The following is a 14,880-nucleotide window of genomic DNA, read 5'->3' on the forward strand; positions in this document are numbered from 1 at the left end:
GGCCACAGGGGCACAGCGGAGAAGGAGACAGTTTAAACTCTGTGCATATGTGGGCATTTAACCTGTTATGCCCTGTGCGAAGACTTGTTCACATCTGTCTAGTAGGTGGTAGCAGGAAGGTCTAATACAGTTGTTCCAGGTGGTAGTCATCCATGATTAGCCTTGGCTTTGTCAGTGCTTTGATCATTGTCACCTTCTCCTCATAGTAATGGTATTTTGTGGCTGGTTCTCTGTAGCTCCAAATTTGGCTAATCTGTCTGCATTCTCATTTCCATGCACAATATAATATGCAGGTATCCCTTGTAGGGACACAACTCTTGTTTTGCATAGCCTGAAAAGTGCCATGGAGATGGATGTTTGTTTGGAATTTTCCAGTGCTCGGAGAACTGACAAAGCATCCGTGGAGATAACTACGTTGGGGCAGCTCTCTGGAGATTCCTCAATGAGTTTAATAGCCTGTTAGATGATCTCAACCTTTGTTCTATACTTGGTATAGTGCCTCCGGTTGGGATACCATTTGTCTCTGATTTTCCCAAGGTGTGCAGTATGAAGATTACAGCTCCTCCGTCTTTTACTGTAGCTGAGGCTGAGCCGTCTATGTACACATGTGGCCATGTCTCTGACGGGTATGTGTCTTGGATCATGGCCTGTGTAAAGGATAGCTTGACTGTATCATCTGAAGTACTAAGGGGAAGACCAGGAACGGTGGTATGTATAGTTAGATCGGATTGGTCATGTTTCCATGGTTCTTGTAGATCTTGAACAGTGAAAGGAGTACCGGTAGTGGGTTGCCCAAGATGCTCTGCAAAGGTTTTGTTCAGCTTCCTGGCTTCGTCAGAAAGCTGCCTCTTTTTAGACGATTTTTGTAAGCCCTCCGAGTTTGGCTTTCACGGGATGGTCTGGCAGGTACTAGTATTTGCTGGTTTGCACCAGGGTTTTGGACTCTCTTCTCTTGGTAAGTGGAAGGATAGCAGTAACGTCTTCCATGGCCTTAATGGGTGTTGATTTCACTGCTCCGGTGATGATTCTGACAGCCTGAGTTTGCATTTTGTATAACCTCTGCTGATCTGTCTTGGCCCCTGTCACCAAAGCTGAAGAGCCATACTCTTTTCGTGTGCTCCCCAGTTTGTGCCATCAAGTTTCCGTAAGATGGGAAGCTTTTTTCGTGCCTTGCTTCTTCCATGTTAGGCGCCTGTCAAACTTTACTCCTAGATATGTTGCTCCCCCCCCCCCCCCCATTTCTGCAAGTATAGAGTCACAAATCCTCATATTGGAAGCAGCTGTCTGCTTTTGTGACAGTGAAAATAGGTTTGTGCAAGACTTCTCAGTGTTGACCTTAACACACCATTGTTCTACCCAGGCTGTAAGCCTGTCTGTGGCTTCTTGTATCCTGTACTTGGCAGTTGTTGCATATTCCTCTAAGCACCAAAGCACCAAATCATCCGGGTAGAGAGCAGCTTTGACTCCTCTTGGAAGTTCAGCCACCAGCTCGTTGATGAAGAGAAGAAAGAGAGTAGGAAAGAGTTCTCCTCCTTGGGGAACTCCATGTCTCTGTAGAAACTTCTGACTAAAGGTTCCATCAAGGTTAACTCTAGCCCTTCGGTTGAAGGGGTAGGACTTTATCCATCTGTATATGCTGCCTCCAACACCATTTCTCTGTAGTTTCACCAGAAGACCATCCACCCATACCTTGTCAAATGCTCTTTGAAGGTCTACCCATGATATTAGAGTAATCCTTTTTGTCTGGAAAACGCAAGTTTTAAACAGTGTGTAGCTTCCGAGTTCATTCATTTCTAATATATCCTGGTTATGCAAACAAGATAGGTAAAGGGAGGTAATATATTTTTACAAACTTGTATTTCTAATGAATTTTGGCTAAATATAAACTTTGACAAATATAATACAATATAGAAAAGGCATATCCGGCAGATTTCAGTCTGACAACATCTGTCAAGCTACCAAAACTTAGATAAAATATGAAGCGGAAGGCCACTGCTGCTGCTGCTGCAATTAAGCTTGTGGAGCCCGTGGAATCTAAGGAACATGTGAAGCTCGCCACCCCAGACCCAGTGAACTCAGGTTCAGACCAGAAAGGGCTTGTGTCTATCGAAGTGAGAAGTTCGCGATGCCTGCTCAACACCTCGCCCAGTGGCTCAGTGAGTTCTACCAGAAGAGCCATCGGCGGTACGCAGACAAGCCGTATAAGGACAAGCACATGGGTACCATAGCTATGCAACTGGATGAACCTTGTGAATATAATTTTTCTTTGCATTGCATTATATATTGTCATATTTTAGAAAACTTTTTTTTGCATTCATCTGTTTCATAAAATATCTTGCTCTAACGACTGCATTTTAATATTCCCCTAATTCTATTCACAGCGTACAAGATCAGATAAACCTTAGCATCCCACAACACGTTCGTGTGTCTGTGGTTTGATAGCCATCACGTACAGATGTTCTCCTGTCAAGTTCCGGCTGCTTGCGCTTCTCCTCCTTGCATTTATACCCTCACTTTGGGCTAATCATACGTTTAACAGACAAACAACGTAAGTCTTTCATACAGCTGTCTTGCAAAATCTTGCGTGTTGGGTGGCCGCAAGAAAGTTTTGCGAATTCTTACGAATGCCTTGCGGCAGTTTTGCATGTTTCCACGGCAGCTGTACGGCCGTCTTGCGGTAGCCATGGAAATGCCTTGCTTTCTTTTTCCTATGTTCGAGCCGCGCCCTGTGAGACAGCCGTACAAGCATCGTACTGCTTCCTTGCAGTGTCTACGACCAGTATGGACCTGTCTGGACATTCTGCGAATTTGTCTACGGCACCCTGAGCCTGCGAAATCGTACGAAGAAAAAATCGCACTGCTGATGTGAACAGGGCTAAAGTTACACATCAAAGACAAATAGTTGCATTAAGACAAGTGAGTCAATATGGCAAGATATATGATATAAAAACCGAATCCCTGAAATCTGGTCAGACATTAATTAAACGTTCGATATTACCCATTGATATCTTGTTCATATTTCTGGGCAAATGAATGTTAAGGTACTCTTTCATGCGTTCACATAAAACATACAATATGCAGCAACATTGTAAGCCCAATTATTACGGTTAAAACATGGTGTATGGGTAACTTTTGGTATAGTATACAACAATATGAAAAGGAAGTGCAAATGAATAGAACATTATTACTAAATATCGAATTTAACTGTCTTGTGTCAAAGTGATGCAATGGTCTAACCTAAGTCAAAATCCCGGGAAAATGCAGTTTAGGTAAGTAAAAAGTCCAAAACGGTAACTAACGGAATTAGACACACCGTGATGCGTTGCAGTAATTTTGGTCGATTATTTTATATGCCTGCGATGACAATTCACCGATTACGAGGACATGGTTGTTGTTTGATAGTGTCATACCAAAACGGTAACTAACGGAATTAGACACACCGTAATGCGTTGCAACTGTATCCACCGGCCCTGCGTTGGGGTAATATTTGGTCGATTATTTTATATGCCTGCGATGACATTTTACCGATTACGAAGACATGGTTGTTGTTTGATAGTGACATACTTACGCTATAATGCAAACGTGATCAGGGACCGTTTTGTACAATATATAATAATTTCAATCGAAATTCTTTAGAAAACTAATCAAACCATATATACAGCAGAACGGTATTTACATTTTTGGCAAGGAATTGCACGTAACTAGTGTTTGTGACTGAAATAGTACATTTGTGGGCTCCTGTCTCTCTTGTTGTTTTCAGCTAAACGTGAAAAAATAAGGTAAAACTCATTTGAAAACTTCCCAATTACATTCACCCGGCCATATTTATCCACGGTTCTGTGACGAATCCTCCACCATCGCGGCGTTGGAACCACCGCATCTGCGAAAGCTTTGGCCAGTGTGCTAGTGGCAAATGCATTAAGATACAACAACATAAGAGCAGAAAATTAGATAATAGGACTAAAAGCTACAACGCATAGCACATAACAGCACATAAGATACATAAAAGTTAAGGACAAATAATAATACATTAAAGTAGCGCATAAGCCATCTTAATATTAAAGCAACTGAAAATAAATAAAGAGAAAAAGACAGGGTACATTGCAAACCATGAAACAGCGCATATGATAACTTTCATAAGCAATTAAAATTGAATAAGAGTTTGAACAACAGATATTGCATTTCTGCAGTCACACTATGAGGAAGAATTGACCTCATGACCGATATTGCAGAAAATCGATATCAGGGGAGACAACAGCTATTTGGTATTGGTAACATATATTGGTAACAGGTGACCGGTATTGCGATGTCGATATCTTCTGCCTCCGGGTATTGTCACCTGGATGTTTATTTCAATATCAAGTGTAATAAAAGAGAAGGTTTTTCATAAGATAATTAAACAAGCTTGAATTAGGCGTTTTCCAGAGTTTGTCTCAATTCATCTTGTAGCGAGTTCCGCAGGACTGGAGCAGCTTATCTGGCACTGTTCTTGCCAAACTTTGTGGCCTTTACAGTTGGTATATGTAAAATATAAGTATACGGTATGTTTTCTTTTACATAAATGATCATTTTAAAATTACCGGGCTAAATTATTTAAGATTTTAAAAGTTTCTAAAGCCATGACTCTGGTTCTACGTATATGCAAAGATGGTTACTTAGCTTTGTCCAACAGATCTTAATATGTTCTTGTATAGTCTTCATATGAGCCGCATCATAGTGTATTTGCGACCAGCAGCATGGATTCAGACCAGCCTGCGCATCCGCGCAGTGTGGTCAGGATCCATGCTGTTCGCTAACGGTTTCTCTAATTGTAATAAGCTTTGAAAGCGAACAGAATGGATCCTGACCAGACTGTGTGCAGGCTGGTCTGGATCCATGCTGGTCGCAAATGCACTATGTTGATTTTCTCATGGTGCGGCTCATATATTAAACGCAACGCATTTTCCTGATTTTTTTTTCTATTTTCATTGTGTTACTCTTCAATGGTAAAAAATGGCCCAATTCTGTAGTAATCATAGTAAAGTGTTAGCATCGGTATGTGGTAGTTTTTGTGCTTAGAGCAGAATTTGTGTAAATGCAAATTGTAATTGTATACAGTTTGTAGACTATTTCTTTTCAAAAATGTATTGCAGGATGCGCTCTGCACGGTCACATACTTGGATGCATTTCGCAAAACGATGTCGCTTCAGATTGAAACATAGGACTGGTTAGTAACTAAATCCATTTCTTTGTTTGATTGCTATATTTATATATCTTTCGCTATTTGAAAGTACTTGTGAATAGAAATTTTGCTCCACCAATGACTTCGTTACTCCAGATTCGCCTATTAATGAAATCTGTGAAATTTTGGAGACCTAGGCTACAGGCCCGATGGGTCGGATCATATAAGATAGTAAAATATAAACCAAAGATGGTGCCGCCACCGTGACATTTCCCTGCTACTACGCCCATGCATGCTGTAAAGGTTACAGGTGTTACGAATATATTTTTTTAATCTGACATTGGCAAGAACATTTTTTTTCAGTGCTTTTGGAGCAAACAATTTGACACCAGAATATTTTTCCTTTCACATGCTAAAATACACTGTGATTACAGGGAGACAACTCAAAAATATATAGTCAACTCCCCTGTAAGCTAGCAACTACAGACGCACTGGAGTTGTTCCAATATCCATTAATAGTGGGGGAAATGACATATCAGTTGAACAGTTTACTCTTTTGTTAAAGCGATCAGGTAAATGTCTATAATATCGATCAGACAAACAAAAATGGCGGAATTTATGAAGGACATTTTAACAAGTATTATTGATATTTAGACATATGCGGATATACAAGTGTAGAATGTTATGTAGTTTAGTCACGTATTATTTTGCATTTAAATGATTTAAATGAAATAGATCTACATAGCAAAGGCGGAAAATAGTTTAATCGGTGCTTTAAAAGAGAAAGGATTAAATCTAGCGACAAATATACATTGGATGATTTAAATAATATTGCATGAATGACTGCAACTTATTTACGAAATAAATGTCGACTTGTATGTATATAGATCTATCAACAGGGACATAGAAGTGCATAGCTGATCATATGCAACGTTCAATCAATACCTCAGGCACTGATCATTTAATCGATCTGTAATTATATATTGATAGTTGTAGTTGTAGTGCGTACATACAGGTACTTACACAAGCAGCTACATTGAAATCCAGCTAACAGTACTTGACATACATTCACCATTTAGAATAAGCTTGTGGACAATAAAGCATATGGTGATAAACCGGATTTAGATAGTCAATTGTGTCTGATCTTATAACGAAATAATAAACTACCGATCAATAACATTTAAATTTCTGAATAGTATATTTGCTTTCAAAATGTGATCCGGATGTGAACATTTATAGATATATATATTGGATTACCTCGACAGTAATCATAAGTTAGTTGACCATGGCGGATGCAGAGCCACTGTTCGCCCTTCTGGAGCTTATGCTCCGAACATTCACCGCCAATACAGAACCTAAGATAAAGCCAGGGGGCCATCCAGAGGATATTTTCTTAGATCTTGACGAGGAAGAAAAGGAGGAAATAGAATGCTCAATTTGGTAAGCATAATTTGATAATAATGCCGTATGTTATGTATCCAAACGGTGTGCCATGCTAATTGCCAAATATTTATCTCTAAATGCTTGGAATACTAACTGCTATATATCTACATGTACCATACATTCAAGAAATATAAGGAACTTACTGGGAATAAGGAAAAATTCGACAGCGATTTTTGCAATATTCAACATTTCTTCTTCTTGCACGTGCTGTATGGGATACACTGGCTGTGCTTGATGTATATTGAAAACGCCTTTCTCAAAACGGGATCATATTCAATTGAAAAATACATTATTCATACACTTTTGTCCGTTATTTGACGGAATATAGATAGTTTTTAGCTCGACTATTCGAAGAATAGTCTAGCTATTCTACTCACCCTGGCGTCGGCGTCGGCGTCACACCTTGGTTAAGTTTTTGCATGCAAGTACATACAGCCATCAAATAAAGGCATATAGCTTTGAAACTTATTTTTTCTTTTTCTAGGTCAATTACCAACCTCTCTGGGTCAAGTCCCATAACTCTGACATGTATTTTGAGCAAATTATGGCCCCTTTTGGACTTAGAAAATTTTGGTTAAAGTTTTACATGCAAGTTACTATCTCCAAAACTAATGCAGATATTGATTTGAAACTTCACATGTGTCTTCGGGGTTATAAAACTAGTTGATAGCAGCAAGTCCCATAACTCTGACATTCATTTTGGCCAAATTATGCCCCCTTTTGGACTTAGAAAATTCTGGTTAAAGTTTTGTGTGCAAGTACATACAGCTATTTCTAAAAGGCATATAAATTTGAAACTTATTTTTTCTTTTTCTAGATCAATTACCAACCTCACTGGATCAAGTCCCATAACTCTGACATGTTTTTTGAGCAAATTATGCCCCCTTTTAGACTTAGAAAATTTTGGTTAAAGTTTTACATGCAAGTTATTATCTCCAAAACTAATGCAGATATTGATTTGAAACTTCACATGTGTCTTCGGGGTTATAAAACTAGTTGATAGCAGCAAGTCCCATAACTCTGACCTTCATTTTGGCCAAATTATGTCCCCTTTTGGACATAGCAAATTCTGGTTAAAGTTTTGTGTGCAAGTACATACAGCTATTACTAAAAGGCATATAGATTTGGAACTTATTTTTTCTTTTTCTAGATCAATTACTAACCTCACTGGATCAAGTCCCATAACTCTGGCATGTATTTTGGGCAAATTATGCCCCCTTTTGGACTTCTGGAAAATTCTGGTTAAAGTTTTACATGCAAGTTTTTATCTCCAAAACTAATGCAGATATTGAATTGAAACTTCACATGTGCCTTCGGGGTTATAAAACTAGTTGATAGCAGCAAGTCCCATAACTGATATGCATTTTGGTCAAATTATTCCCTCTTTTGAACTTAAAACTCTTTTGATATTTAACCTTTTTGGGTAATATTTTCCTGCTTCTAGGACAATATTTCGAATAGTCGAGCTTGGCTGTCTTACGGACAGCTCTTGTTGAAAATAATGTTAACACACATCATGTTTAAATGGAGGTCTTTTTGGAAAACAACAATACATGTTCAATTGGGGAAGGGCGGAAGAGGGCGTGGTCCTGACCCATAGCGTCTGTGGCTTTGTATACATATCTAACACTAAAACAGGAAATTATGACAGTTATTATGTTCACTATAACATACTATAGAAAATTACATGTGTATTTATTTGATTGATAGAACTTTATTTATAAATAAGATGTACCGTGCGTATACGGTTCATATACCACGACTAATCCAAGAATAAGTAGACGGCTATTGCACTCAACTCTTCGTCGGTGTTGACGTCTGCGTCCTCGTCGGCGTTCCGATTTTTTAAAAATTTTGTATGTAACAGTGTGTAAGCTGGTTTCTCAGTAACCCTTGGAATGGATTGAATATTCTGGTGAATAAGCTTTTGGACTCTCAACCCGCGGACCCGGCGTGTGTTCGAGCCCCACTTGGGTCAGGATCACACCTGCTTTTATGACACCAGTACTTTTTCTAGGAAGCCGACTCGAAAATCGAGCTAAAATAAATTACTATTAACTAAACTTTAAAAGTTTAAGGGTGGGTCGGGATACCGGAAACAAACAATTTTTTTACGCCTTACTTGACTTCGTACTTAAATTCAAATTGAAATTTGATTAAATTTAATGAACTGACCAAAAACTAAAGTTACTGTTCAAACAAAATTTGGATTAGTGTTTGAACTTCAGTATATTTCAGTACTTAATCATATTAGACGTAATGCAGAGTATGTCCTTTCCATAAATTTAAGCTTTTAATCTTTTCTGAAGTATGTAATGCCACATGCATTCAGCTTTGCAAATTTCTAGTATGATGTAAAACATGATGTAAAATTACGGATTTAAGTGTAGTCTAAAATTAATCTCAATAGCCAGACATGAACGAAAAACCAAGCACTTTTACTATTAATTAAATATAACATAGATGAAAAAACACGCTTTACTATTGATAAACTTTTTTTTTATAAAATTTGATTTGGACAGAAACCCAAAAGCTTTACTATTTATAAACGTTTTTTTTTTTTTTTTTTTTTTTTTTTTTTTAAATTTGGCATGGATAAAAAACCCAAACGCTTTACTGTTAATTAGTATTTTTCTCAAAAAGAAAGCTTACTATTTATAATTATTTTTCTCGTATTTGACATGGACGGAAAAGTCCTAAAGACATTACTATTGATAAGCATTGTTTTTTTATTTTAGTTAGTTAATTTATTAGTAATAAACATTTTTCTAAAGTTTGACATGGACATGGACAGAAACCCAAACGCTTTACTATAAATACGCATTTTTCTCATATATGAGATGGACAAAATCCCCAAACGCTTTACCATTTTTAAATAGCATTTTTTAAAAATTTCTCACATTAAAGATCTGTATAAATACATGCTGCCTCGAGAGTAGAATCTGCTGAGCATTGTTTCTGTACCTATCGATTATAACGACTGCAACTCTTTTATAGACATTTCAAAATTACGCTGAGAACAAACAGTTGAAAGACGGTTTCTCGAACTCGCATGTCTCGAAACTTCAGATATGTCGAATGAAATTCTAGCCCCGTTCAAATATATATTTTTAATCAGTTTTGTCAAACTGGACATTCCGCGACATTGTTTACGCCTTGAGGTGTTGAAGCAAACTTTGTTTCATAAATAAAGTTTTGTTGTTTATATTTATGTGAGGTTACGACAAACTTTTTAACGAAAATCACCTGTAACAAGTATCAAGTCAAATTTCGATCATATTGAAGTACAATGCTCAGTGGTCTGCTATTCGTTAAAAAGTGTTTCAGCTGTAAAAAAGTCTATAGTTAAAATACAACTTACTATTTTTTTTCTTTTGTCTTTTTCAGTTACCAAATTCTGAAAGATGTCCGTCAATGCCAGAACAAACACAAGTTTTGTTATTCGTGTATTTTTGTTTGGTCTACCAGCGGAAACCCAGTAAACCACAGTAGGTGCCCAGTCTGTAGAGTTGAAGGACTTTATGTTAGAAATAACGCGATAGACGAAACAATAAACGCTAAAACAGTTAAGTGCTCAATGAAATCATGCAGATGGAAAGGTCCGCTGGCAATTTTGTCATCGCACCAGCACACGACGTATACAGAAGACAAGCAAGTGTCATCATCTAATAATACAGCGGACGAGAAAACGGCGGAACTTCCGGCAGTTGGTAATAGTCCTGCACCACGGCCTTTGTCACATTCACGGAGCCGCTCACGAGCGAGTGTTTCGCAAAACTCACTGATTTCGTCATCCCAGTCGTCTGATATTTCAAGAACGAACGTGCAGAGACAACCGTTAGGTTCAAGTTCTCTGAATAACAGTAACAACGCACAAACGAGCAGCAGAACGAATGCGCGTTCCAACGGACAAACTACATCTCGTTCAAGAACGCGCAGCCGACATCGTCAAAATACGTCATCGCCTCAACGTCGGTCAAATATTACGGCAACAGGCCTTAATAGTCGTCTAACGTCACGCGCTAGAATACAGAATAATGGAACAATAGACAAAAGAACAGTAAACAATCAAGCAACAGCGCGCCAAGCAGTTCCTTCTTCAGACGAAAATCAAAATCCTGTAGTGGAGCAAGCGACAACAGAAGCGTTGCACGTTCCGCGTCCACCAACGACTCCGCGTCCATCAACGACACCGCGTCCTTCTACACAGACACCACGTCGTCTCCCTACCTTGCCTAACTTGATACCCTTAAGTAATAACAATAACACAGAGAGTCAAAACACGAATACGGACAATAACAATAATATCAGCGGGACAACGAATACAACTGCAGCCGACAATGCAGAGACTCCGCGCAGGTACCCTCTAGAAACATCCAGCATACGGAGACAATCTCAACCGCGTTCATTCGGAATGATTCGGGAACGTTTAAATGAAAGTCGCCAACGTTTGGATATGCTTATGAACGTATTTTCCACAGAACTTGACAGAGGACGCAACGATCTAACGTCATTCCAACAGGAACGCGAGCGCAGACGACAAGAGCAGTTAGCGGAAGTTCGCGACCTTGGCAGACGGCTTACTCAGGTTGCGACAGAATTACGAGGACTGTTATCTCAAAGACGCCAGATCAGGACTCAGATGGACCATCTTTTGGAATCAGCATCAGACGATCAAGATTAAATATAGCAACATCTGTGATAAATATAAACTTAGCAGTATTTTCGTGTACATAGTATACAGCGGTTTAAAATAAGCAAAGACTAAGATTTTATTAGTAAGTCCGCGACTTTCGTTATTATTCAAGGAAATGTCTGGAAAGAGCTTCTTAAGTCAGATTCATAAAATAAATGGTTGCATACATCTTTTAGTATAGCTATATGTGTTTGAATAAATGCGGCAATGATTGTCGACTTGTCACAGGGCAAATATAGGATATTTCTGTTTGCGTACGACCCACTTTTCTTGCAGACACGCAGTGTGGTGCTGCTATGTATGACTATACATTTACAAACTTGGAAAATGAGAGATAGATTATTGATTTCATCTAGAATCTCAGTCTTCGATCTGTGATATATATTGAAATCGACCAAAACCCAAGTGCATACGGTACTATAATACAAATTAACACACCATAGAGAAAAAGACACCGAACGAGCAAGTTATCACAAATATTTTGTCAATAAGCAATTTATTGCATCACAGACGTCAGGATAATTGAAATAGCTTACTAAAACGCCATGTTATAGTTATTACTTAATGATTCCGGATTTGTCATCTCACTTCTATAGAGTTGAGAGAACTTCCAGCCACTCACGTTGACACAAGACAGGGATTGGATAATCAGTGTTAATGATAACATAGATTGGATCTATATTTTCTGACTGCTCATCATATTCACAGATCTTTTGATAATTAAGTTTTTCCAATAGCAAGATTAGCCTTTAAAATGCCAAGTGCTAGCTTATCAAAACATAGTTTATTTCACTTTTACTTATCGATCTGCCTGTATTATATTTACTTTCTAGTTCATATTTTTGATCAATAACTGGATTTACGTGATAAGCGCCAACTCTGGTAAAACAAATTGGTTATAGATTATTTCTGGAGTATTGACAACTTGATTAATTTGCAGGCATAGTTTCTTTAATACAAGATAAAATACAAGTGCACGTGCAAATCATTGCGAAACTTTGTAGAAAGAAATATAATTCTCACTTGTTTACTCACAACCCATGTTGTCCAATGGTTACAGGAGAGTAAATTTAACAGGTCTTATAAGTCGATCAATACTTAACAGATATTACTAATGTCGATCAATACAATTGATTTTAGAAATGATATATAGCTGAACCATGTCTGAACATACCGAAACAAAATGATGAGGAATAATTTCACGAGGGCGTAGCCCGAGTGAATTATACACGCGCGTAAAACCCATTCGTATTGTTGAGATATGTTAAAACATGGTTCTGCTAAATATAATTTTAATTCTAATAAACAAGTAGGTTAAACACTATTTTATGGCGCATATATTGTGAATATAGTTGGTCGACGTGAGTTAAAATACGAAAAGTTACAAGTCGTGCGGCATAACTTAGGAGTGTGTAGACATCTAAAGAGTTCTTTTTTGAGCCTAAGAACCTATAGTATACAGTGTGTGTGAATTACGTGTAACGCCATTCCGTTATATCATTTCGATTCTGAAACGTATCTTTGTATAAAATATTAGATCAAAAATAGACGGCGTATGTTCTCCATGACGATTTTATAAAAGACATTGCGTCTGAAATCATTCTTCCTCCAACTCTGATCCATGTGGGGAAGTTGACACTTTCTTAATCCCAACATAATTTATTGTTATCAAAATATTTCAATGAACATGTAAGAATGAAAACAAGCAAGGCTTTCTTAATTGAATATTAGATATTAAACCACTTGGGCTAACGCGACAAACCACTCGAAAGCCTCGGCTATTTGTTAAATATTACATGCTGACTGGAAATATTTCTGTATAATCTGAATGCAAATACTATGTAGATCTTTGTAAGTTTTCGATTGCTGTTATTTTCTAGAAACACGCATGCATAATGCATTAGTATTTATAGCCGGTATATCACCCTGGTGTTATATGACATTTGATTCAGTCATATTTTATTGCTGTTTGAACACAAGATCATACACAGCACATATACATGGATAACAAACGCAAATGTGCTGGGCTAAAAGGTATTACAGCACCGGAATTCATTCCTTTCAAAGTGTGTAACATCAATGGCAAACGAAAAATCAAGTTTGAATTTTTCCAAGATCAGAAAGAAACCTAACCCATTTGATTCAAAGGTCTTTCTGTTGATACAGAACGGGTTATGTGCTGATTCAAGATGTTGTTGTTTGTTTTGTTATCTTTCGTAATTCAACAACAGAGGCTAGTCTCAGATAGGCTGAATTGATCTTATCACCAGAGTTTCATTATTTTGACCATTTTTGCTCGCTCGTTACTGAATTAATTTATTGTTTTGCTATTTATTATTCTATTAGGTTTTTACCCCATGATGACTGGAAATTAAGCATGAAATATTCATGAACATTTAAATGGACGTTTTATGATTTCTAATGGTACCTGTACTATCAGATGGATGAGAGCGGGGAAATCTATTTCGATACTTCTGAAATTTCAGATCGGGTTGATAAGCCTGACACCGACAAAATCAAAGATACCCGAATTTCTTGCTTTCTTTCAATTTCAAACGGGGTGATAGCAAGTTGATTTGACAGTCATCGTTCAGGGCTACTCAGGACAAACAAAGGGATAAACTATTGGTAATTATGACGTAATTTACACAGTGCTGAATTATTTATGTTAAATAGCTAACTAACTATTGTTTCTTGAGTATGTAATGTAAAACAAGATATTTTTTCGTTCTAGTTGGAGAAAAACTTGTTAGAATAAAGGATGATTTTAGGGTATGTAGGTATGATTTTAGGGTATGTAGGCACGTGGGCCAGTATCAAAAAAAAAAGTTTGATACTGGCCCCTGTATATGTAGGTAATAAATTACGTAACCTTTTGTTTTGATAAAAAAGTGTGATACTTGCAAAATTATTTATGGTACTGCTGAAATGTTTGCTATATTATAACATTTGCGTGTATATTATACATTGTTGTAAATTCTGTGATATTGATAACCATTCCACTTTGTATGTTTACCTTGTCACTGTCGCTGTATAGAAGTTCAAATAAAATAGTTCATAATTGCACAAGCTGCTTCATTCATAGACTATACTCACGACAATTGAAGGGATGTTAATTTTGTAATTTATTCAAAATTAAATCATTCTGTACTATATGCAGGACACATGTAAACAGGTTTTTAGTTCAGTTTGAAGTTTTTGCTGTTGTGTTGTTTTGTTTTGAACATGGCGTCTTTCTAGCTTGTTTAATGATGATGTAACGCTGGAAATTTTGTACAACACATGTGGGCATATTGGTACGTTAAAAGACTGCTATCCTCCTGAAAGGATAGAATAATATATGTTCGTGTTCTTCTTTGAATAGAACATACAACAGGTATACCATAATGCAACACCAAAAGTGTTCTATATCTTTAGAGGGGTTTCGAGGGACTAGCACTGTGGTTTGTAGTTCTTGCTACCATAACTTAACTGACGCTATTTTTATATTCTAAGATGGTTGCGTCCTTTCAGAGGTCCAAAACAACATATGACAACACTGAAGCGCTGAATTGTTTTAGCTATGTGATTTGAAGTCGGC

At 37.4% G+C, this 14,880-nt stretch overlaps 1 protein-coding gene across 1 annotated transcript; it reads left to right on the forward strand.

Annotated features, from left to right (window-relative positions):
* Positions 1-5,633: 5,633 nt before the first annotated feature.
* On the forward strand, positions 5,634-14,494 carry LOC123528553 (probable serine/threonine-protein kinase MARK-A). The gene is made up of 2 exons (XM_045308353.2): positions 5,634-6,601; positions 9,992-14,494. Exons 1-2 carry the CDS (start codon positions 6,447-6,449, stop codon positions 11,286-11,288), a joined length of 1,452 nt encoding a protein of 483 aa, XP_045164288.2. The 5' UTR covers positions 5,634-6,446; the 3' UTR covers positions 11,289-14,494.
* Positions 14,495-14,880: the final 386 nt, after the last annotated feature.

Source organism: Mercenaria mercenaria, chromosome 13 (assembly GCF_021730395.1).
Source record: "Mercenaria mercenaria strain notata chromosome 13, MADL_Memer_1, whole genome shotgun sequence".
Lineage (NCBI taxonomy): Eukaryota > Metazoa > Mollusca > Bivalvia > Venerida > Veneridae > Mercenaria > Mercenaria mercenaria.